This window comes from Patiria miniata, unplaced genomic scaffold (assembly GCF_015706575.1).
Source record: "Patiria miniata isolate m_02_andy unplaced genomic scaffold, ASM1570657v1 HiC_scaffold_5, whole genome shotgun sequence".
NCBI classification, from domain to species: domain Eukaryota; kingdom Metazoa; phylum Echinodermata; class Asteroidea; order Valvatida; family Asterinidae; genus Patiria; species Patiria miniata.
Window position 1 is genome coordinate 29,681,987 of NW_024037072.1, and position 24,809 is coordinate 29,706,795.

Consider the following 24,809-nt stretch of genomic DNA (forward strand, 5'->3'; position numbering starts at 1 on the left):
AAGGATGTTAATCAACAGCAAATTTATTCCATCCAAAATGACATCAACCAAGTGGAAACTGTTAAAAAAACATCGTAGAACGACTGACCGCAAATTCGGAAAGCCAAGAAAGAATACATCCATGATGTCATCGGCTGTAGTCTCCAAAGCAACAACACAAAACCATTCTGGAATTTCATCAAAGCCCAAAGGCAGCAGATGTTTGGAATCTCCACATTGACTGATTCATCTGGTGCCACTGTGATCTCTCCGATTGACAAGGCTAATGTGCTGAATGAACAGTTTAGTTCAGTTTTCACAAACGAAAACCTGGACAGTTTCCCTACATTACCAGACTTGGACATACCCGACATGCCAGAAATTCAAACACATTCAATTGGGGTAGAGAAATTACTGAAAGATCTGAAACCAAGCAAAGCACCAGGACCTGATGCCATACCTCCTAGAATCTTGAAAGAGTGCGCCTCTGCTTTTGCACCAGTTTATTCTAAGATCTTCCAAAAATCATTGGATACTGGATGTTTACCTAAAGCTTAGCTTGAAGCAAACGTCACGCCACTTTACAAGAAAGGTGATAGCAAAAATCCTGGTAATTACAGACCTGTGTCGTTGACGTCTATTCCTGACGGATGCCCAACATGGTTTTCGCAGAGGTCCCTCTTGTGACACCCAGTTAGCTGCTGTGACCCACGACATGGCTGGAATTCTTAACAATAAGAGTCAAGCTGACTTAATTGTAATGGATTTTAAAGAAAGCATTTGACTCGGTGCCTCACCAACGTCTTTTGAGGAAACTCCACAACATCGGCATCAGGAACAATGCTCTGGAATGGATTGACTCATTTCTCACTCAACGTTACCAGCAAGTTGTTTTTGAGGGCACTTCTTCAAACAAGTCGAAGGTCATTTCTGGGGTTCCACAGGGGACAGTGCTGGGTCCTCTCCTGTTTTTAGTATACATTAACGATCTGCCACAGAACATCAAATCGCATGTGAGACTCTTTGCAGATGACTGTGTCATGTACCGGGAAATAAAAACTGCAGCAGACCCTTGCATTCTCCAACAGGACATCAACACACTTGAAAAATGGGGAAAAGATTGGCACATGTCATTCAATGCCTCCAAGTGTCACACCATGAAGATCACCCACAAGAAGAACTCAGTCGACTCCAGTTATCACATGGGTAATACCAAACTACTAGAGGTTAAACACCATCCCTACCTGGGGGTTGAATTTAGTAATGATCTCAAGTGGTCCACTCACATTGATCAGATCATCTCTAAAGCCAATCGTATGCTCGGGCTACTCAAGAGAAACATCCACCACTGCAACAGTAATACCAAGTCCATTGCGTATCAGACACTAGTCAGACCAAGGCTAGAATATTGTTCCGCCTTTTGGGATCCTCATCATGCGTCGGATAAAAAGAATTAGAAAGCATTCAACACAGAGCAGCTAGATTTGTTATGCAAGACTACAGCAGGGAGTCAAGCATCTCAGCAATGTTTAATAAACTCAAATGGGACACTCTTCAAGATCGACGGACCAAAGTTCGATTAGTCACACTCTACAAAGAAACCCATTGGCTTACACCGAGTAATATGGAAGATTATCTGAACATCGTCAACTCATCAAGGGGGGTTTCTACTAGACAGACCGGACCTTTCTCATATAGAGTCATCACCACAAATAAGGACTACTTTCGTTACTCAATGTACCCAAAGACCATCCTAGAATGGAATCAACTTCACCCTAACATCCGCTCTTCACCTGACATTAAGACTTTCAAACTGGCACTGGACAACATCAACATTCAAGACCTGGCTTCCAAAACCCAATCAAGAATTTAGTTGCTGCACACCTGACCCTGACCAACGTACGTCGACAACCTTCTAGGTGTTTGTACGTTTATGGAACAGAAACAGAAACAACACAGTGAACGCATTCGGTGGAGTTTAGATATTGACTGAGCTTACATGTTGGGATTCGCAGAATATGTAAATGAGCCTTCTATATGAAAGCCAGGAACTAATTCATGTACCTAATATCGGTGAGAACATTTAAAATGTTTGTCAGAGGGAACAATATTTGATAGATGAGCTCTTTACGAAATTGGCCTGTGGCATGCATGGGATGGAGTCACGCTGATGAGGCTTGTAGACGTCTTGTGTCTGGAGTCGATTTTGGGCGTAGGGAGGCCGCTTATGGTAAGTACGTCTGGATTCAAACCAAATGCCAATTAACTACGTGGATCTGGTGAGCACAGAGATCTGCTATACGCAGCAATGACTTGCTACACGAAACGTTATACAAGCCAAAAGAGTAATTCAGTGAATATTTTCGCAATAATGACCGTGTTCTTAGAAAAACAGATTTTCAGAAAATGTCATGAAATGAATACAGTATCATAATTATTATGACTTGTTCTCATGTAATTGTGCTTGGAAGCCACATGATATTGGATCCAGAAATCATCAGCCAATGAGAAAATGAAACATCATTGATCAGTCAACACAAAGAAACATTTCATTGGCAATGACGTCACTGCCTTCGTCACTGATCATTCAGGTGAACATCTTGTCGTGTGGCCTCCACGCTGTGCTTCATGCCGTACGTAAAGTACACGATGAGTCCTGTCAGGAGAAAACAGACAAGTCGATTCAGAAAAGAAATGAAGTGTGAATTTAACCATGTATTAAGGACATTTCAACTGGTGGGGATTTGTGTGAAATCTTATGTTAATACCTAAATAATCATTTGTGAGTGCGTCACTAATTTAAGTTCTTTCACTGCAAGAACCAAAACAAAATATATAGGGTGACAACCTTGAGCAGAATCCATCTTGATGAAATAGTACACGTCGATAGCGGACATATTGGATTCACAGAATCATTTAACATATGTTGGTCTTCTTTGACTTACTGAACACGTGGCTACACGCCATATTAATCGGTCGCCATTGTAATCAAGAATACGTCGCTAAACGTTTCGTCAGAAACAGTTATAACTAATTTCATGACGATTGTGGGTACAGGTTGGTTTGTTTTGGGGTGGGCGGTCGTCTATAAAAAAATTTGGGGTGGGCGGTCGTCTATAAAAGGTTCTTTGTTTCTGACGGAAATGTAATGATCTGTTAATGTTCTGACATGTTATGATCTTTTGTGAAGCTTTTCGCCTTGGATTAATTTAACATAGCTCAAAATACATTCGAACAAGGAGCAATAGCATCTCAGCGGGAAAAAAAGCTGCACATGCCTTTGAGTCTTGTGCGAATTTTTCCCTTCCCGCTTACATCCTGCATGGGCAGCCTATAATGTGATATTATTTACCTAAACACAACCAAACGACGACTCCTACATAGACCAAGGAATTAAAGTGTAGCAACAGAATGACAGCAGCAAGCAAAGCAATCAGCGGTAGCAAGGGCATCAGTGGTACCTGTATCAACAAAAAAAGTCCAGAATATTTGGGTTATTTTTATTTCAAAACTCAAAGTACTGCGCATTCGCCAATTCGAAATTAATAGTACGTTTAACCATTTAGTTTGTTATGACCAACAAAATCACAGGAATTAGAAACTTGGAAATGCTGAAAATGTTGCGCTAATAGAATAAATAACTGATTTAGAGTGCGACCGGTGCTCAGGGTGTTCAGGGGGCGCAGGTTCAGGTCCCGCTTACGACAATTTTTTTATTATACAACATAGACGTAAAATGATTATATCTGTCTTTGACTTTATCAAAATATTGCAAACGGCCCATCAGGGAGACACAATTTGCTTTAAAAAAGTTGTACATAAGGAAGACAAGATATATTAGGGAGACATGTTAATGCTTTCCTGTCAGATGGATGCACCCCTGTATTAAAATTCCAACAGACACCATTGCTAAACGCCCATACTTCAAAATTGTTTTACAAATACTAAGAACTCTCACATGTATTTAAGTTGCACAGAAAAATAATGATCAACATGTCATCTTTCATTTTCTTTTCATTTTTTGGTGGGTTGACCATTGCCTTTTCGAGAAATTAGCGCCACTTTCGAGCACAATTGCATCCAAAATGCTCAAAATTGAAAGCCCTAAGTCCGGGCTAGAGGTTCATTGCCATCTCTTCAATTCCAAAATTTTATGGCTCTCAAAACTCTCTAATATAGAATATTTTGAGGGTATCACTTTTTATTCATGAGCTTGGTGGAGGGGTTGAGGCCTATTAACAGGTGTGCATCCAAATGTTCGGTTGATGGATAGGCCGGTTATTTAATATGAGAAAAGGCTTGCAGATATGGATTTTTCCCATGGCTTCTCTGTAAAACAACATGGTAAAATAAAGAATCGCTTCTGTTCGTGTATGTTTCAATATGCCGAAGGTAAATGGCTTTTTGTTACTAAATTATTTTATTTGTTTTGAAATCTTACTTTGAATGGGAGGTCATCGGTGTATTGCGGTAGAAGTAACAGTGGACAGCACGAGACGAGAGTTAAAGCGCTGCTTACGACTATCCCGAGTATTAGACCTGGGTCATGGACTCGCAACAAGTCGTCCATGTTGAAGGTCAACAACGCTAGGAGAAGGAACTCAAAGATGAGGTGAAAGCAGAGTGAAAGAATCACGGATCTGGTTGTATGTTCTCTGATCCATCGAAGAATGATGGCACAGCCCTTGTGAATCCAAGATGGACGCTTTTGTAGCTCGTTTGTAGCGTTGGTTTCAGCAGTGTCAGTTTCTGGCTTAGGTTTAAGCAATCCCTTCAAATCTGTTGTAGTATTCTTGCGTCCATGAGCCTCGTTGGCACCCTCCTTGAAATCACCCTTGTCTACGCCGCCCAGTTCTACGTACCCGCCACTCCGGTTAGGGGGTCTGTAACGCAAGATAGTCACCGCAAATATTATAATGACGGTCTCAAGTGTATATAGCATGGAGCCGGTCTGTATTAAAATCTTGATGTCAATTAATACGGCAAAAACAACAGAAATACATGTGCTAAGAAGGTTAGCTAGCAAGGGAGTCTTAGTTCTCTCGTTGGTCCTGGAGAGCACAGAAGGAAGAAGTCCATCTCTTGACATGGGATATATGAAACGAGTCATAGCGTAGGATAGGTTTAGAGCACCTCCCGTTATGCTGCATAACGCACCTACTGCTACGATGTACTTCATCCAACGTAGACCATCAAGATCATTAAACGCTGCCTCAAACGGGGTTTTAAGATCGATGTTACTGTATTCTGTTAATACAGTGACTGAGAGGACTCCAGTCATGTAGACTAAGATACTGATTCCAAGAGCAGACAGAAGTCCTATCAAGAGATCCTTGGATTGGTCTTTTGCTTCCTCAGCTGCTAGGGCGATAGATTCGATCCCAGCATAACCTGCGTAAGCAATGATTGCACTTCCTACAATCTCATCAAATCCAACTCCCCTTGGTGCAAACCCATGCTCTGTTACGAGGGAGAAATCTGCATGAATCATGGCCACAATGAAAACCAACATCAGAGTCAGTAAAGTGGTTATCATGAATAAATTGTTAGCTTTGGAGAATACATTGGTACCTAAAGAAATAATACCACCAGACACAAGGATCAGCAATCCAGCGATAAAATCGGGATGGGTACCAAGAAGAGGTGCATTCCATTCCTGACCTCCAAGGACAAACTGGACGGTAGCATTTCCAATGGAGCCGCCTAAAGCATCGTCTAAATAGGCGCTCCATACCTGTCCTATGGAAGCAAGCGCAACGATTCGTGCTGCCACACTACTCCACCCAGTTAAGAACGCTATCATCTCTCCAAGTGTCGCATAGGCGTACAGGTAAGACGCTCCCGTTCCAGGTAGCTGTAAGGCACACTCTATGTAACACAGGCCAGACAGTGAAGCCAACATACCCGAGAGGAAGAAAACCAATAGAGCAGCCGGACCCGCCACTACTCCAGAAACTTGTCCCGGTAAAAGAAAACTACCAGATCCTATCATACTTCCGACACCAAGTAAAGTCAGGTCGACTACACCAAGGCATCGATGTAGAGGTGTTGGGATTGCGTCCCTCTGCACAGGTTTTCTTCGAGTTGAGGAGCTGAACATTTCTCTGAAGCACTGGAAAAGACCCATAGTTGATGGACAGTATACCACGTCGGTTTTGAGCAATTAACCTGTTGTCAAAAAAATAACAGTGAATTTGAACATTATCGACATTTATAAATAACAACAAGACGATAAGCCTATAGCTGCTCCCACACACAATTCTATTCAGTTGAATCAGAAAAGAAAAATAACAATTCCAGTCCTGAGCCAGGATTACCTTTGATGATGAACCCCTTGTTTTTATTGGAACCCGATGCGGTATTTTGCTCCTATATCGCTCACGTTTTTTGACTAATTAACTCTTGTCAGTTCTATGTGCTCCGTATGCGTAGTGACCGTCTTTTTCATGCATACATACATACATACATAGGCCTATAGGCATTTTTATAGCGCCCCACAAAGATTGGAGCGCTTTACAAAAGCTGACAAAATAATTAAAGATTCAAACAAAAAAATGCATTGATACAGATACAAAAAAACTATACAAGCAAAAAAATATATGGCATGATTAAACAAATAAATTGGTTTTGAGTCTATTTTTGAAGAGCTGAAGTGTGTTGGCTTCAGTGGCGTAGCCAGGAATTTTTCAGTAGGGGGGGGCGCTGGGGGGGGCTGGAACATTTCATGGGGGGCGTCAAGCAGGGGCGTCAATCGCATCTCGAAAGTGGGGGGGACATACCTTGATCATAACTGATGCAAGCGCGAAGCGCAAATCCCTTACTGCGTGGGGTTCGGGGCCCGCTTAAGGGCCCCGAAAAAATTGGATTCTAGATGTTCTGTGGTGTGATTTGAAGCAATTTCTGACTACTTTCCTCCATGCTTTAACTAATATTTTCTTGGCAAAAGATAATTATTTGAACATCGTTTTCGAGGTTGGAGACATTGAATCAGCTATCGGTATTCTGAGCTTATTGGCGTGGGGTTCGGGGCCCGCTAAAGGGCCCCGAAAATTTTTGGATTCTAAATGCTCTGTGGTGCTATCTGAGGCAATTTCTGACCACTTTAACCAATATTTTCTAAGCAAAAGATACATTGTGGTACATAATAGGGCCCATGGCGTCATGTAGATCAATGATAATTATTTTAGAAACTCAAAATCTCTGGTGGGGCGACAAGGTTTCAGGGGGCGACCCCCCCCCCCCCCCCACGCCCCCCGGTGGCTACGCCACTGGTTGGCTTCCCGGATGTTACGGGGTAGGGAATTCCACAACCGGGGAGCAGCGGCTTGAAAGGCACGATCTCCAGTACGCGACTTAGTTTGGGGGTTATGGAGACGTGTTTTGTCAAATGATGAGCGGGTGGCATAGACAGATGTGTTGAAAGAGATGAGTTCTTGGAGATATGAAGGTGCCATAGAGTTGATACACTTGTATACAATGACAAGAAGTTTGAAATGTATGCGTTCTTATTTTGGTAGCCAATGAAGGCGACGTAACAACGGTGCGCTCGGATGGTCACGAGCAACAAGAAAAATTAGTCTGGCAGCCCTGTTTTGTAGCCTTTGCAGACGAGTTAAGTCACCTTCATTGGCACCGTAAAGCAACGCATTTCCATAGTCAATCCGGGAGAAGATTAGCGACTGAACAGCCATTTTACATGTCTCTTGGTTCATGAAACGTTGAATGCGTGATAAGTTCCAGAGATGAAAACTGACACATTTAACGATGGAAGAAACTTGGTCACTCATGCTCAATGGAGGATCGATGACAACGCCCAAGTTACGCAACGATTTAGATGGTTTAATCGTAACATCGCCAAGTAGTGGAGCTGCTAAGCGAAAAATCGTGCACTTTGTGGTAAAAGCATGAAATTTGGCATGTGGGGTCAAAATGGGCTAAAAATCGTTTTAAGCTCGGGACCCATCCTGGATCTTGCCCATTTTGGGGGCGGAGCTTGATTTTTCAAAAAAGGGGGTGCAAAAAATACAAACTCATGAAAACTGTATTTAACATCAAATTTCCTTGTTTTTTTACGCTTTGAAATAAACTTAAACATGAAATAAGACATTCTAGCATTCTAACACCTGTTAATTTTCCACCCATTTTGTGGGCGTGGTCTAAATGGTAAATGAGGCGGTATATATTAGCAGTTTGGTTTTAATATGGAAAACATCATTCAGTTTGGTGGTAAAATTCTGAAAATTGGCATGTCCAATTGAAATGGGCGAACATAATTTTTAGAGGTGAACGCATCTTGGATCTTGCCCATTTGGGGGGCGGAGCTTGATTTTTCAAAAAGGGGAGTGCAAAAAAAGAAACCTCAGAAAACTGTATTTTACATTCACTTTGTAAATTCTAACATTCTAACGTGTTATTTTCATCATTTTGCGGGCGTGGCCTAAATATGTAAAGAGGCGGTACATTAGAGCAGCTTGATTCAAACGAGGGAAAATAGGGTAAGTTTGGTAAAATTTGGATGAATGGTTTTTAAATTAAAAATAGTCTCACTTTCTTGGACGTGCTAGGGAGTGCCCTTTCAGGCATTTTTATGCCCCGCGGCGAAGCCGAAGGGGCATACTGTTTCCGCCTTTTCCTTCCGTGGGTGGGTGGGTGTGGGTGTGTGTGTGTGTCCGGACAAATCTTGTCAGCGCGATAACTTGAGAAATACTTAAACATATGAACTTCAAATTTGGTTCGTGTATTGTTCTTGGTAATCCTAAGAAGTCTATTGCATTTGGGACCGAAAGGTCAAGGGTCAATGTCACAGTGGCTGAAACAATAGAAATTTTGTCAGCGCGATAACTTGAGAAATGCTTTACATATGAACTTCAAATTTGGTTTGTGGATTGTCCTTGGCAATCCTAAGAAGCCTTTGCATTTGGGGCCAAAAGGTCAAGGGTCAAGGTCACAGTGGCTAAAACAACAGAAATTTTGTCAGCGTGATAACTTGAGATATACTTTACATATGAACTTCAAATTTGGTTTGTAGATTGTCCTTGGCAATCCTAAGAAGCCTTTTGCATTTGGGGCCAAAAGGTCAAGGGTCAAGGTCACAGTGGCTAAACCAAAAGAAATTTTGTCAGCGCGATAACTTGAGAAATACTTTACATGTGAACTTCACATTTGATTTGTGGATCGTTCTTGGTCATAGGTCTATCGCTTTGGGGTCGAAAGGTCAAGGGACAAGGTCACAGTGGCTAAAACAATAGAAATCTTGTATTTATTCTGAGATCATAGGGTTTAGGGATTAATTCATATAAAACCTACACGAACGTGTTTGCTTAATTTTCATTCATACAGATGCGAGTAAAAGCTTCAAAATTGGAAGTACCAGTAAAAGCAAATGCCATGTTTTATTCATACGAACACTGTATCATTTGTACTTTATGGACTTTGTTAATATTAATTTTTCGCGATTAACATATAATAAATGCTGTAGCTTTTGCACAGAATTATTTGCTTTATAATTTCAAGGTTGCCCCAACCCAGCCTTGTGAATGACAAGTGCATATTTGAAATCTGAAGCATTTACTCCTTTATATTCATACGAAACGTACAGATGGGAGTAATGCAAATGCCAGTTTTTATTCATACGAACTACCGTATGGTATTATTTGTACTTTTTCGCGCTTTTATATTTTCAAGCTAGCCCCAACCCAACCTTGAAATATGACAAGTAAATATTTAAAATTTGTAGCATTTACTCCTTTTTATTCATAAGAAACGAAGTAAACGCTTATAGTGTAGCAAAAGCTTAAAGGTAAAAGTAATTATTTTCAGAATTTAGCAAACAGTTTTTAGTATAAGTGTTTGCTTAATTTTCATTCACACAGATGCGAGTAAATGCTTCAAAATGGTAGCAAAAACAAATGCCATGTTTTATTCATACGAACATGGTATCATTTGTACTTGATGCCATGTTTTAAAATCGGACAGATCCGCAAATTCCTCGACCCGCACACCACAGAAAAGCTTGCTCATGCATTTATTACTTGTCGCCTAGATTTTTGCAACAGTTTACTTCAAGGGCTACCAGACTCACAAATCGCCAAACTCCAACGCATCCAAAACTCAGCTGCAAGACTAGTCACCCTCTCGAAGCCCCATCAACCCATATCACCTATTCTCCGTAATCTGCACTGGCTCCCAGTCAAGAGGAGGATAATCTACAAAACCCTTCTCCTAACATACCAATGTCTCCATCGTCTCGCCCCTACTTACCTCCAGCAATTAATCCATAAATATGAACCCCGTAGAAATCTTCGATCAAGCTCACAATCCCTGCTCGCCTGCTCCTCAACATCGACAAGGTCATACGGTCAGCGAGCGTTTTCATCTGCAGCCCCAACCCTCTGGAACAAACTACCCAATCACATCAAGGAAGCCCCAACCCTGGACGTTTTCAAAGCTAATCTTAAAACCCATCTGTTCACTGCAAATGAAATATAATGTTAGTGTTTTCCTCTGTTAATTGTTCAGCGCATTGGGACCCCGTGTAAAATGCGCTTTATAAGAATGGTTTATTATTATTATTATTATTATTATTATTGATGAACTTTAATAAATGCAGTAATTTTTGCGCAGAAGTATTTTACTTTATAATTTCAAGGTTGCCCCAACCCAGCCTTGTTAATGACAAGTGCATATTTGAAATCTGAAGCATTTACTCCTTTATATTCATACGAAACGAAGTAAACGATAAATAATTTTTTTCTGTTAATAAAACCAAGGATCCTCAAAAGTGCATGCCCCGGGCACTGTAGCTCGCAAACCCCGAAAAAAAAAAACGTAGAGAGAAGACAATGAGAAGAAATTACAGTTTTAGAGGTGGGAGGAAAACCCCAGAAGAATAGTCTGGGGAAAACCCACGGAATCAGGTAGGGACTGAAAACCCTATCCACATGTAGACCATGGGTGCCGATGCACAGCACATTGTGCACGTAAACGGCATTGCGTTCGTCGCGTTTGATGCGCTTTTTTTGTATCTGTCCTCCAGTACGTGACCCTCCCCGGTGCCGCTTTCCGTTTCGGTTATGATATTTTTATTTTCTGCAAACTTATAAACATGTAAAGCTTTACATTTTGCAGGCCATTTACTCAAGAGCAAATGGTTTTTAGTAAAAGTGTTTGCTTAATTTTCATTCATACTGATGCGAGTAAATGCTTCGAAAGTGGTAGAAAAAGCAAATGCCATGCTTTATTCATACAAACATATGGTATCATTTGTACTTTATGAACTTTAATAAATGCAGTAGTTTTTGCGCAGAATTATTTTGCTTTATAATTTCAAGGTTGCCCCAACCCAGCCTTGTAAATGACAAGTGCATATTTGAAATCTGAAGCATTTACTCCTTTTTATTCATACAAAACGAAGAAAACGATTATTAGGCCAAAAAAAGGCTCTGGTTTCTGGTATGCGCGCGCGTCGCCATAGCCATGCGCGTCGGCAATGTAAGATGATGTCTTTCAATGTAAGATGATGTCTCAAACCACCAAACTCACTGGTTCGACTGGAATCCTGCTGCTGCACAATTTTAACGTGTTATTTCTCATAAAGTTATTTCTCATGTCTAAGTTTATTTCAAGCATGAAGAACAAAGGAAAATGGATGTTAAATACAGTTTTTCTGAGTTTTTTTTATTTTTTGCACTCCCCTTTTTGAAAAATCAAGCTCCGCCCCCCAAAATTGTGCAAGATCCAAGATGTGTTCACCTCTTAAAATTATTTTCAGCCCATTTTAACTAGACCTGCCAATTTTCAGGATTTTACTACCAAACCGAATAATGTTTTCTATATTAGAACCAAACTGCTAATATATACCGCCTCTTTTGTACATTTAGGCCACGCCCACAAAATGGGTGGAAATTAACTGGTGTTTGAAAGCTAGAATGTTATATTTTATGTTTAAGTTTATTTCAAACCATAGAAAAACAAGGAAAATGGATGTTAAATACAGTTTTCATGAGTTTGCATTGTTTGCACCCCCTTTTAAAAACAATCAAGCTCCGCCCCCAAAATGGGCAAGATCCAGGATGGGTCCCGATCTTAAAATGAATTCTAGCCCAAATGATATAAAGAGTTCTGATATGAAGGAGGAATATAAAAACCAAGCCACAAATCCCTTACCATGCGCCCTGAAAATGGGCACACAATGCGTAGTTTGCATAATGGTACCCCCCCCCCCCCCACTAGTTGATTTTACGGAGGCCAAGTGTCCGGTGCAAAAAACGTGTCGACATTTCAGCACGGATGAAGCAAGTGCCCCTTTTTGGTGACCCCCCCCCCCCCCCCCCAGTTTGAAAACCGTTCCGCCGCCGATGCATATAGCCGTTGTTTACTACCATACGGCCACAATACGGCAGTTATGAATAAACATTTGGTACCAGTGTATCATATCCGCCTAGGGTCCATCCACGTCATCAAGGCGCCTTTGCACATTATGTATTTTGAAGGATATTTTCATGCAAATAATTAGAATCATGTCCGTTCATGAATTCAATGTATTCCAGATTACAAACTTCATAATCTAATATTAGAACCACAAATAATGATGACTATAGTTCGTCGTGTGCCCAACAGAAGGGCATATGTGCATATTTCCTCATGCAATAGTGTGTAATGACCAAAATGTTCCCAGCAAAAGAACATATGCAGAAAACTGCCTTCATATATGCATATATAAGGGCATATGTGCATATTCCCTTATGCAATATAATGACCAAAATGTTCCCGGCAAAAGGGCATATGCAGAAATTTAAACATTTGATTCAAAATGCGCGCAGAGGAACAATGAAACCTTTCGACGCAATTTTCTTGAAAATGATTTTTGCGTCAGAACGTTAATATGCCCTTCTGTCGGGCACCCGACGAGTTCATAATTAATTAATTAATGACGAGATAGTCCATATGTATCAGTATATACAGCGAGAAGGCATCGGTAGCTATACAGATAGTACGTCATAATTTGTTATACATTGCCCATCTCTTAATGTTGCCAAATTTAAAAAAAAAAAATAAAGAATTGTAATATTCGCATCAATCGCTCTTTGGATAAAAAAGTAATTAATGAGTTCAAAATTAAAATATTAAAAAATAGCAAGAATTCCCATGATTACGTCATTCACGTCATTTCAAAATTAGTATGTTGATCAAGTACGTCCTAAGTCACTTGGCAAATGGATTCAAAGTTCTATTATATATGTCGTTATGACCTCAACTTTAAAATGGTGTCACGCAAAAGGATGAATTTATTATAATATGTTTTCATAGACACCCTTTACATGGGGTTTGTGTCTGTGTTTGCATTGAGGCAGCACAGGGTCGCTTCTGGATATTATCCAAATTAAATTTTAACAGTCCAGACGGGGGTACAGTCTTCATATCAGGTGGATGATAGACACGAGTGACTCAGATTCCTCTAGCAGCTATAACCCTTACATCTATACTTCTCTCTATTCGGCCCCTCTACGCATAAACCATCTATGCATAAATACATACTTTTTAATGATCAGAATGAAAAGACGACAAGGCGTTGACAACTTTTGATCGACATACGGATTTTTGGTTGTCATCGATTTGTCTACGCCTTCGGGACGTCAACTGGGAAAATTACTACTGAAGGTTAGAAAGAACTTCGTACGTACCTGTATTCAAGGAAAGCGTTCGCGCTTAGGTCACAGGACAACCGAAGTCCGCGATTTTAGAGCCAACACAAGACTTGAAGATGCACGCATTCGATAAAAAGATGCTTAGGCCAGTATGTTATGATCGGTCGGTTGTGCAGCTATGTGGTAGATGTACCTCTCTTCATGGGTGATATAGCTTGGGCGCATGCGCGAAGTATGGGTGCTGTAATGTGAACTTATTTTTCCCCAAAGGTTTCGTTTAAAAATTGTTTGATAAAAGTGCGCATGTAGTATTGAATATTAATACAGTAAATGAAATTTTAAGAGCTATTTCACTTATCAGAAGCTTCACAATCTGGAAAATATCGATGAGAAATGACGTTTTTATAAGGTTTCATTTGTAGTATTCAACTATCTTTAAAAAAGAATACCAGTCGAATTTACTTCATATTGCAATCTTCCCAACAACAAGGAATACAAATGCATGTGTATAGTCGATGAACAAATAAAGCCTGTAGTCTGGGCTTTAAACTTGCAATTTCAGCATATTGTGTGAAAGTTAAAACTTGTAAATGTTGAGCTAGTTTTTGCTTCCATTCCGAGTGTACAGTTTGATAATGGGAATGTAGTGCATCTTATTTTGTACTTTGTGTAAAAAGTGTACTGTTGTAGTTGGAGAGCCTCTGGATAAGCTACTATTTATTTTATTTTGATTAGCTTTGTAGGCAATCGTCCAGGCCTGCAAATTGTACAGTTAATTATTTCTTGTATTTAAGTTTCTTGTATCTTTGCCCTTTGTAGTTTGTCATTTTGTCCATTTCCTTTGTTGTGATTTGTAGTTTTATTGTAATGAATTTCAATATTGTACATTTAAATGTAAATGTAATGTTTCCTGAAATGTTATCTGATAAATGAATAAATAACTAAGAGAAATATTTTCAAAATGGATAATATTAACTATTGAACACCATTCCATTTTAAATTACATTTTTTTACAAAATAAATCGATCAATGCATTTCAAGTTAAAAAATGTAACAATGCATTACATTTTATGACTTCCAATTTTAGTTCGTCTACATTGCCGGGCCGTAGTCTGCTACATAAAAAGTTCATCGTCTGCAGGAAGCCGTACAACGCATGCGCATCTGCTTTTTTTGGGGGGGGGGGGGTTTAATACATGTTGAATCAAGAGATTATCTTTACCCAAACGCCAAGCTGCCCAAAAAATAAGACACAACTCAACTTTTGCAGACCCACATTCAAGATCACACCACTGTGAAAAAAATGTTCGGAACAAAATAGGATTACACAAATATTAGGGAAGAATTGTAGTCCTTAATTCTTTAACAATCGCACCTAAACTTAGGAGGAGCACGCAAATAAATGCACTGCACAATATCAACGTTCTGAATAACCAGTGACACAAAACAACTAAATGCAAAAAATTCCTTTAATCGTTTAGCTTAAGGGTTGTTTTGTTAAGATGTGGGGAAAAAATAACTAACTAATTGTTTACCCTGAATCACTGCACAACTGAGTCCAATATTAAATGATAATTCAGATTTTACAAACTGAACGCAAAAATAACACCACAAATAGTGGTCACAGAAAACAGTATATAAACATACAAACCTTTCCTATATTAATTTGCTTAAAACTAAACGTGAAAGAAAACTACTACCGTCATTAAAAGACAAACATTTGATAAGAAACCCCAAACCTCTCTAAAATACGGCAGTATTAGCAGTGGCTTAGCCGGGGGGGGGGGGGGGGGGCGTGGGGGGGGGGGGCGACCCCCCAGTCGCCCCCCCCCCCCCCACTGAGATGTTGAGTTTCTAAAAAAATTATCATTGATCTACATGACGCCCCCCCCCCCTTGAAATGTTCGAGCCCCCCCCCCCCCCCCCCCCCCCCCCCCCCACTGAAAAATTCCTGGCTACGCCACTGGCCCCGGTTGACCATGCACACCATGGCTCGAACTGTAGTGTAATCCGGTACACTCGCTGGCCCCGTCCAGCTGTTGCTTCCCCGTCACTGTAGCGGTCCGCTCCCGCTTCAGTCCGGCCGTCTCTGCGAAGCGATAGCTCGCACCGTGCCCACTTGGTTCAGCTAGAATCTTTGGCTTACTTGGTTCCCCCACTGAGACTCCGACACCGGTGTTGAAACCAAGGAAAAGCCTGACATTGGAGGAATCCCCACAAAGTTAAATAAACCAGTAAAGTCACTGTGTGAAAGCTCTGTTTTCCGCCAAATTCGTTATCATAGATAATAATGTTGATTCTAATATAAAGTTAATGAACTAATAGGGAATGCAACAATAATTTCAGGAATGAATTGCAGGGCAGCTCCGTCGCACAGCCTTTAACGTGTCACCACTTGAAACTTAGAACTGATAGACCATGGATTACAAGATACGAGAACTGTTCGATTGCCTCATTGATGTTCTCCGAAGTCACCGTGTTAAAATTAGAAAAAAGTTTTAACTATGGAAGGTTGTGAATCTGTTCTTTCAAAACTGAGGGAGGAATTATTGCAGTCATATTTATTTTATCGTCAATGTATAATTGTGTCTTTTTTCATTTTGTTCCCGGGTATTTTCTTGTGTTTCTGTAGTGTGTGTATTTAATGTGAGTGTAGACCTATGTATATCAACTAGGTTGTTTGTCACCCCGACGCAAGGTTCCATCTTAAAATAGGTTGTTTGTTTTTATGGTTTGCATTTTTCTCTCCGTGGAGAATGGGATTGCTTTTGTTTCTCATTCCCGTTATTGAGTCTGGTTGTTTGTTTTGTTTGTTTGTTTGTTGGGGTGTTTGTTTGTTTGTTTGTTTGTTGGGTTGTAAGAGTATTTATTTATTAGTTCGTTTTTATATTTTTGTATCTGTCTGGTTTGTGTAATGTTTCACTCTATGATTTTTTTGCTGAGTCTTGTCTCATCTCCCCGTCTTGTCTCGTCTCGTCATGTCTCGTCTTGTCTCGTCTCGTGTGGTTTCATATGATTTGTACAATTTACTTTTCAATAGTACTTTAATTGTTATGAATGGAATTTTAAATCTGTTTTATTGGCAGGGGTTTGGATAATCGTCTGATGACAATTGTTTCTTTTTTACTTTTATATATCCGTGGCAGCCTGTCCAACTTTTAGCTTTTATTTTATGTTTTAAGATTTAAAATAAAATAATTGAATCAAATAAATCAAATAAAGTTTCTTCAAGTCTTTATTACGCTGGAGATTTCCCGATCGCAGTACGTATGAGAGGCAGCCCAAATAGGCGCGACCTAATCCGGCCAAATTACGATTTGTATACTAGTTTATCTGTAATAATAAAGAATTTTGACCCCTGCACTTGAGGGTCTGTATTTGTAGAAGGCGATGGGGTGATCATCGTTGGAGGGAAAAAGTCACCCAAAAGTCATAGGTCAACCCCCCCCCCCAAAAAAAAAATTCCACCTGTGAGGGTTCAGAGTATGTTCCCCGATTTGTTTAAATTGGGGTATTTATCTTTGGTGCCTATGGGAATTTATGTATTGGTGTGCACCCTTAAACGGAGTGCTGTAAATTCAGGGATCGCATCAACAACTGCTTTTGACTCACACAGTCATGTTTGTGTACCATACTTTCCCACACATAAATTATGTTGAAAATAACATCTTCATGGATTCCCAGCACAACTCCTCACAATAAGCCCAGTGTTAACAATATTTCTCGTTGTGGGTCTGAAAATGAAAATTGTCGGTTTGTGTATTATGAATTACGATCAAGTGAAATTATTTATGCAGTATTTTGCCCATTTCCCTCAAAATTGCATATTGTAATATTGTACATTTTTATCAATTTGCTAGAATATGTGATACCTCACCAACAAGTATCTTTTAACGAAATTCAATCAGAATATTTATCATGTTTTTAATTTTTTTTAGTTGTTTTGTTACTTGTTGGTGTCCCTGCCACACTGTACGATGGTGTAGCCGTGCGTTATGCACGTCACAGTGGTTTAAAACCATATGTGACCCAGACATCAGTATATTACAGGACAATAAACGGTCAAATGTCCTATTAATACATCAAGCGTGTTTAAATACCATCTCAGGGTACAGAAAACTAGGCAGGGAATTATCTAAAAACCTAACTCACCAAAATTGTAAAAAATTGGAGCTTAACTTCAAAGAGGGCGCTACTTATCAATGGCGTCCTCTTGCGACGAGTTTTGCATTAATGTTTATTACAGGCCCGTCGCTTCTCACCGTACCGGCACGGAAGCCAAACATGCTTTTGTTGTTGTTAATTTTGGATTAACTGTGCTAAATAAAAATTGAACCAGCTTGCAAATGCAAGATTTCACGGTAATTATTATTATTTTTTTTAGATGATATATTTCCTGTGATAAGGCCATTTATTTGCAAAATGTTATGATTAATCCTACTACTATTTTTTGTTGTATTTTTACCGGCCGAAAATGGTGCTCTTAAGTGGTGCAGCCGGTATTTGTTCCTTCTAGCTAAGAGAAAACCTGTAATTCTTGAGTTTTATTTGTAAAACAGATAAAATCATATATTGGGCCACTTCTCTCACAAATATCGCGCCCGTTCTTCTGATGCTGGTGTGGTCCCACTTCATCTAGAGGATTAATTCCTGGGCGATCAAGCTCAGCTTTGGGAACCTCAGCTTGAGCCCCCTCCTGACATAATTGTCAAATTCATAGCCTCCGCAACAGTAATTGATAAAAAGTTGAGCATCTTTTCTTCAGACGGCTCCGTTTTTCAAAAATTAAAAACTGTTCATTAAAGAAAATGTGCTACGGTTTATGAGAGAGTATAGCTGCGGCGGTGATTAAATTCGGCTCATATCTAATTCTCCCTGAGTTTTCTTAATCGCTTGGAAATGTTTAGTTAAATATGTAACCTTCTCCTGTGTCGGTTGAAGTCTATTATAAGTTCTTATGTAATCCGGCCTTTGGTACTGTTATCTCCAGGACAATTGTGTGTACGGTAACCCGACGTACCGAGATTTTTAAAGACGAAATTGCCGACCTCAAACTTGTTAGTGCCATATTTGGCAACTATGATGTGCGTTATTAGTTTAATTAAACAAATGAACAGGTTAATCCCTTATTTGCTGCCCTCAAGATTTTACGATTTAATGATCTTTATTACCTAAATTTAGGTAAATTCATGTATAAATATTCAAATAATTTACTCCCATATTGTTTCAACAATTTCTTTACTTTCACCTTGAATATTCATTCATATAATACTAGAAGCGTTTCAAAGCAAAACCTTTACGTTTATTCCAGTAGAACGTCAATGTTGAAAACGGCCTTGTCCACCGGCGCATTGACCTTTGGAACAGGCTGAGTGATTCAGTTAAATTATCGTTAACTTTATCTACATTCATCAAAAAAATGAAAACTCAATTGCTTAACTCTTATAATGTCTGATGAATAATTATTTTTACTCCTGTTTGTTTTGTTTGTTTTGTTATGTTCCTGTTTTGTCCCTGCGTTTTTGTCCCTATTCGCAACTTGTATGGTAAAAGTAGGTATTGTCCACAGGATGCTTCACTCTATACCTAACGTTGTTCCAGTATGTATGTTGTTGATTTATGATAACTGTTGGTTTGAATTCATTTTATATCCAATTATAATACATTAATTTTGTGTATTAATGAACAACGTTGAATAAATGTCCAGCAAAAAAAAATTGAATTGAATTAAACATAGTACCATTGAAGGCACCTAAAAGTAAACAAAACAGCATATAAGACCGACAGACGAACATAAAATGTTACAAAATAAACATATTTGTCTGGATATTTTTTAGGGCGTTACCGGCAAGTTAACACAAACTTGGTGTCAAACAGATCATGGGAATTACTTTTCTTTGACTTTACATACAAGTTTACATAAACTTTAACTGTATGACCTGCAGTGGCGTAGCCACAGGGGAGCGTGGGGGGGTTGGGGGGGGGGGGCGACAGCCCCCCATGAAACCTTGTCGCCCCCCCCCCCAGTCGCCCCCCCCCCCCCACTGAGATTTTGAGTTTCTAGAAAAAATATAATTGATCTACACATGACGCCCCCCCCCATGAAATGTTCCAGCCCCCCCCCCCCCCCCCCCCAAGTGCTGGACTATGTGTGCCAAGTGTAAAGGCAGTCGAATGTATGATTCGCCGAATATGTCAATGAGCCTTCTATATGAAAGCCAGGAACTAATTCATGTACCTAATATCGGTGAGAACATTTAAAATGTCTGTCAGAGGGAACAATATTTGATAGATGAGCTCTTTACGAAATTGGCCTATGGCATGCATGGGATGGAGTCACGCTGATGAGGCTTGTAGACGTCTTGTGTCTGGAGTCGATTTTGGGCGTAGGGATCCTCTTATGGTAAGTACGTCTGGATTCAAACCAAATGCCAATTAACTACGTGGATCTGGTGAGCACTGAAATCTGCTATACGCAGCAATGACTTGCTACACGAAACGTTATACAAGCCTAAAAAGTCATTCAATGGATATATTCGCAATTATGACCGTGTTCTTAGAAAACAGATTTTCAGAAAATGTCATGAAATGAATACAGCATCATTATTATGACTAGTTCTCATGTAATTCTGCTTGGAAGCCACATGAAATTGGATCCAGAAATCATCAGCCAATGAGAAAATGAAACGTCATTGATCAGCCAACACAAAGAAACATTTCATTGGCAATGACATCACTGCCTTCGTCACTGATCATTCAGGTGAACATCTTGTCGTGTGGCCTCCACGCTGTGCTTCATGCCGTACGTAAAGTACACGATGAGTCCTGTCAGGAGAAAACAGACAAGTCGATTCAGAAAACAAATGAAGTGCGAATTTAACCACGTATTAAGGACATTTCAACTGGTGGGGATTTGTACGAAATCTTATGTTAATACCTAAATAATCATTTGTGAGTGCGTCACTAATTTAAGTTCTTTCACTGCAAGAACCAAAACAAAATATATAGGGTGACAACCTTGAGCAGAACTTCCATCTTGATGAAATAGTACACGTCGATAGCGGACATATGGGATTCACAGAATCATTTAACATATGTTGGTCTTCTTTGACTTACTGAACACGTGGCTACACGCGATATTAATCGGTCGCCATTGTAATCAAGAATACGTCGCTAAACGTTTCGTCAGAAACAGTTACTAAAACTAATTTCATGACGATTGTGGGTACAGGTTGGTTTGTTTTGGGGTGGGCGGTCGTCCATATTTTCTTTGTTTCTGACGGAAATGTAATGATCTGTCAATGTTCTGACATGTTATGATCTTTTGTGAAGCTTTTCGCCTTGGATTAATTTAACATAGCTCAAAATACATTCGAACAAGGAGCAATAGCATCTCAGCGGGAAAAAAATAGCTGCACATGCCTTCGAGTCTTGTGCGTATTTTCCCCTTCCCGCTTATATCCTGCATGGGCAGCATATAATGTGATATTATTTACCTAAACACAACCAAACGACGACTCCTACATAGACCAAGGAATTAAAGTGTAGCAACAGAATGACAGCAGCAAGCAAAGCAATCAGCGGTAGCAAGGGCATCAGTGGTACCTGTATCAACAAAAAGTCCAGAATATTTGGGTTATTTTTTTTCAAAACTCAAAGTACTGCGCATTCGCCAATTCGAAATTAATAGTACGTTTAACCATTTAGTTTGTTATGACCAACAAAATCACAGGAATTAAAAACTTGGAAATGCTGAAAATGTTGCGCTAATCGAATAAATAACTGATTTAGAGTGCGACTGGTGCTCAGGGTGTTCAGGGGGCGCAGGTTCAGGTCCCGCTTACGACAATTTTTTTTATTGAACAACATAGACGTAAAATGATTATATCTGTCTTTGAATTCATCAAAATATCGCAAACGGCCCATCAGGGAGACACAATTTGCTTTAAAAAAAGTTGTACATAAGGAAGACAAGATATATTAGGGAGACATTTTAATGCTTTCCTGTCAGATGTATTAAAATTTCAACAGACACCATTGCTAAACGCCCATACTTCAAAATTGTTTTACAAATACTAAGAACTCTCACATGTATTTAAGTTGCACAGAAAAAAATGATCAACATGTCATATTTCAGTTTCTTTTCATTTTTTGGTGGGTTGACCATTGCCTTTTCGAGAAATTAGCGCCACTTTCGAACACAATTGCATCAAAAATGCTCAGAATTGAAAGCCCTAAGTCCGGGCTAGAGGTTCATTGCCATCTCTTCAATTCCCCAATTTTATGGCTCTCAGAACTCTTTAATATAAAACATTTTGAGGTATAACTTTTTATTCATGAGCTTGGCGGAGGGGTTGAGGCCTATTAACAGGTGTGCACCCAAATGTTCGGTTGATGGATAGGCCGGTTATTTAATATGAGAAAAGGCTTGCAGATATGGATTTTTCCCCATGGCTTCTTTGTATAACAACATGGTAAAATAAAGAATCGCTTCTGTTCGTGTATGTTTCAATATGCCGAAGGTAAATGGCTTTTTGTTACTAAATTATTTTATTTGTTTTGAAATCTTACTTTGAATGGGAGGTCATCGGTGTATTGCGGTAGAAGTAACAGTGGACAGCACGAGACGAGAGTTAAAGCGCTGCTTACGACTATCCCGAGTATTAGACCTGGGTCATGGACTCGCAACAAGTCGTCCATTTTGAAGGTCAACAAGGCTACGAGAAGGAACTCAAAGATGAGGTGAAAACAGAGTGAAAGAATCACGGATCTGGTTGTATGTTCTCTGATCCATCGAAGAATGATGGCACAGCCCTTGTGAATCCAAGATGGACGCTTTGGTAGCTCGTTTGTAGCGTTGGTTTCAGCAGTGTCAGTTTCTGGCTTAGGTTTAAGCAATCCCTTCAAATCTGTTGTAGTATTCTTGCGTCCATGAGCCTCGTTGGCACCCTCCTTGAAATCACCGTTGTCTACGCCGCCCAATTCTACGTACCCGCCACTCCGGTTAGGGGTCTGTAACGCAAGATAGTCACCGCAAATATTATAATGACGGTCTCAAGTGTATATAGCATGGAGCCGGTCTGTATTAAAATCTTGATGTCAATTAATACGGCAAAAACAACAGAAATACATGTGCCAAGAAGGTTAGCTAGCAAGGGAGTCTTAGTTCTCTCGTTGGTCCTGGAGAGCACAGAAGGAAGAAGTCCATCTCTTGACATGGGATATATGAAACGAGTCATAGCGTAGGACATGTTTAGAGCACCTCCCGTTATGCTGCATAACGCACCTACTGCTACGATGTACTTCATCCAACGTAGACCATCAAGATCATTAAACGCTGCCTCAAACGGGGTTTTAAGATCGATGTTACTGTATTCTGTTAATACAGTGACTGAGAGGACTCCAGTCATGTAGACTAAGATACTGATTCCAAGAGCAGACAGAAGTCCTATCAAGAGATCCTTGGATTGGTCTTTTGCTTCCTCAGCTGCTAGGGCGATAGATTCGATCCCAGCATAACCTGCGTAAGCATTGATTGCACTTCCTACAATCTCATCAAATCCAACTCCCCTTGGTGCAAACCCATGCTCTGTTACGAGGGAGAAATCTGCATGAATCATGGCCACAATGAAAACCAACATCAGAGTCAGTAAAGTGGTTATCATGAATAAATTGTTAGCTTTGGAGAATACATTGGTACCTAAAGAAATAATACCACCAGACACAAGGATCAGCAATCCAGCGATAAAATCGGGATGGGTACCAAGAAGAGGTGCATTCCATTCCTGACCTCCAAGGACAAACTGGACGGTAGCATTTCCAATGGAGCCGCCTAAAGCATCGTCTAAATAGGCGCTCCATACCTGTCCTATGGAAGCAAGCGCAACGATTCGTGCTGCCACACTACTCCACCCAGTTAAGAACGCTATCATCTCTCCAAGTGTCGCATAGGCGTACAGGTAAGACGCTCCCGTTCCAGGTAGCTGTAAGGCACACTCTATGTAACACAGGCCAGACAGTGAAGCCAACATACCCGAGAGGAAGAAAACCAATAGAGCAGCCGGACCCGCGACTACTCCAGAAACTTGTCCTGGTAAAAGAAAACTACCAGATCCTATCATACTTCCGACACCAAGTAAAGTCAGGTCGACTACACCAAGGCATCGATGTAGAGGTGTTGGAATTGCGTCCCTCTGCACATGTTTTCTTCGAGTTGAGGAGCTGAACATTTTTCTGAAGCACTGGAAAAGACCCATAGTTGATGGACAGTATACCACGTCGGTTTTGAGCAATTAACCTGTTGTCAAAAAAATAACAGTGAATTTGAACATTATCGACATTTATAAATAACAACAAGACGATAAGCCTATAGCTGCTCCCACACACAATTCTATTCAGTTGAATCAGAAAAGAAAAATAACAATTCCAGTCCTGAGCCAGATTACCTTTGATGATGAACCCCTTGTTTTTATTGGAACCCGATGCGGTATTTTGCTCCTATATCGCTCACGTTTTTTGACTAATTAACTCTTGTCAGTTCTATGTGCTCCGTATGCGTAGTGACCGTCTTTTTCATGCATACATACATACATACATAGGCCTATAGGCATTTTTATAGCGCCCCACAAAGATTGGAGCGCTTTACAAAAGCTGACAAAATAATTAAAGATTCAAACAAAAAAATGCATTGATACAGATACAAAAAAACTATACAAGCAAAAAAATATATGGCATGATTAAACAAATAAATTGGTTTTGAGTCTATTTTTGAAGAGCTGAAGTGTGTTGGCTTCAGTGGCGTAGCCAGGAATTTTTCAGTAGGGGGGGGGGGGCGCTGGGGGGGGGGCTGGAACATTTCATGGGGGGGGCGTCAAGCAGGGGCGTCAATCGCTTCTCGAAAGTGGGGGGGGACATACCTTGATCATAACTGATGCAAGCGCGAAGCGCAAAGCCCTTACTGCGTGGGGTTCGGGGCCCGCTTAAGGGCCCCGAAAAAATTTGAATTCTAGATGTTCTGTGGTGTGATTTGAAGCAATTTCTGACTACTTTCCTCCATGCTTTAACTAATATTTTCTTGGCAAAAGATAATTATTTGAACATCGTTTTCGAGGTTGGAGACATTGAATCAGCTATCGGTATTCTGAGCTTATTGGCGTGGGGTTCGGGGCCCGCTAAAGGGCCCCG

At 40.2% G+C, this 24,809-nt stretch overlaps 3 protein-coding genes and 1 long non-coding RNA gene across 4 annotated transcripts; all 4 read right to left on the minus strand.

Annotated features, from left to right (window-relative positions):
• Positions 1 to 2,536: 2,536 nt before the first annotated feature.
• Positions 2,537 to 4,738, minus strand: LOC119740385 (cationic amino acid transporter 4-like). The gene is made up of 3 exons (XM_038215660.1): positions 4,421 to 4,738; positions 3,332 to 3,440; positions 2,537 to 2,635 (listed from the first exon to the last, which is right to left on the minus strand). Exons 1-3 carry the CDS (start codon positions 4,547 to 4,549, stop codon positions 2,556 to 2,558), a joined length of 318 nt encoding a protein of 105 aa, XP_038071588.1. The 5' UTR covers positions 4,550 to 4,738; the 3' UTR covers positions 2,537 to 2,555.
• A 274-nt stretch (positions 4,739 to 5,012) lies between these two features.
• On the minus strand, positions 5,013 to 6,176 carry LOC119741357 (cationic amino acid transporter 4-like). Its single transcript, XM_038217107.1, has 2 exons — positions 5,141 to 6,176; positions 5,013 to 5,030 (listed from the first exon to the last, which is right to left on the minus strand). The coding sequence occupies exons 1-2, from the start codon at positions 6,104 to 6,106 to the stop codon at positions 5,013 to 5,015; spliced, it is 984 nt and encodes a 327-aa protein (XP_038073035.1). The 5' UTR covers positions 6,107 to 6,176.
• A 14,187-nt stretch (positions 6,177 to 20,363) lies between these two features.
• LOC119740671 lies at positions 20,364 to 22,314 on the minus strand. The gene is made up of 3 exons (XR_005272695.1): positions 22,197 to 22,314; positions 21,122 to 21,230; positions 20,364 to 20,450 (listed from the first exon to the last, which is right to left on the minus strand). It is a non-coding gene; the product is annotated as an uncharacterized LOC119740671 (long non-coding RNA).
• A 295-nt stretch (positions 22,315 to 22,609) lies between these two features.
• Positions 22,610 to 23,656, minus strand: LOC119741358 (high affinity cationic amino acid transporter 1-like). Its single transcript, XM_038217108.1, has one exon. The coding sequence runs from the start codon at positions 23,654 to 23,656 to the stop codon at positions 22,610 to 22,612; it is 1,047 nt and encodes a 348-aa protein (XP_038073036.1).
• Between the last annotated feature and the right edge of the window lie 1,153 nt (positions 23,657 to 24,809).

Excerpts from the sequence above, each read along its gene's own strand:
- LOC119741357 (XM_038217107.1), bottom strand. The coding sequence starts at position 6,106 with ATGGGTCTTTTCCAGTGCTTCAGAGAAATGTTCAGCTCCTCAACTCGA.
- LOC119740385 (XM_038215660.1), bottom strand. The coding sequence starts at position 4,549 with ATGGACGACTTGTTGCGAGTCCATGACCCAGGTCTAATACTCGGGATA. Across the intron at positions 3,441-4,420 it reads CCGATGACCTCCCATTCAAA|GTACCACTGATGCCCTTGCT; the intron begins GTAAGATTTCAA and ends TTGTTGATACAG. Across the intron at positions 2,636-3,331 it reads CGTCGTTTGGTTGTGTTTAG|GACTCATCGTGTACTTTACG; the intron begins GTAAATAATATC and ends TTCTCCTGACAG.
- LOC119741358 (XM_038217108.1), bottom strand. The coding sequence starts at position 23,656 with ATGTTGGCTTCACTGTCTGGCCTGTGTTACATAGAGTGTGCCTTACAG.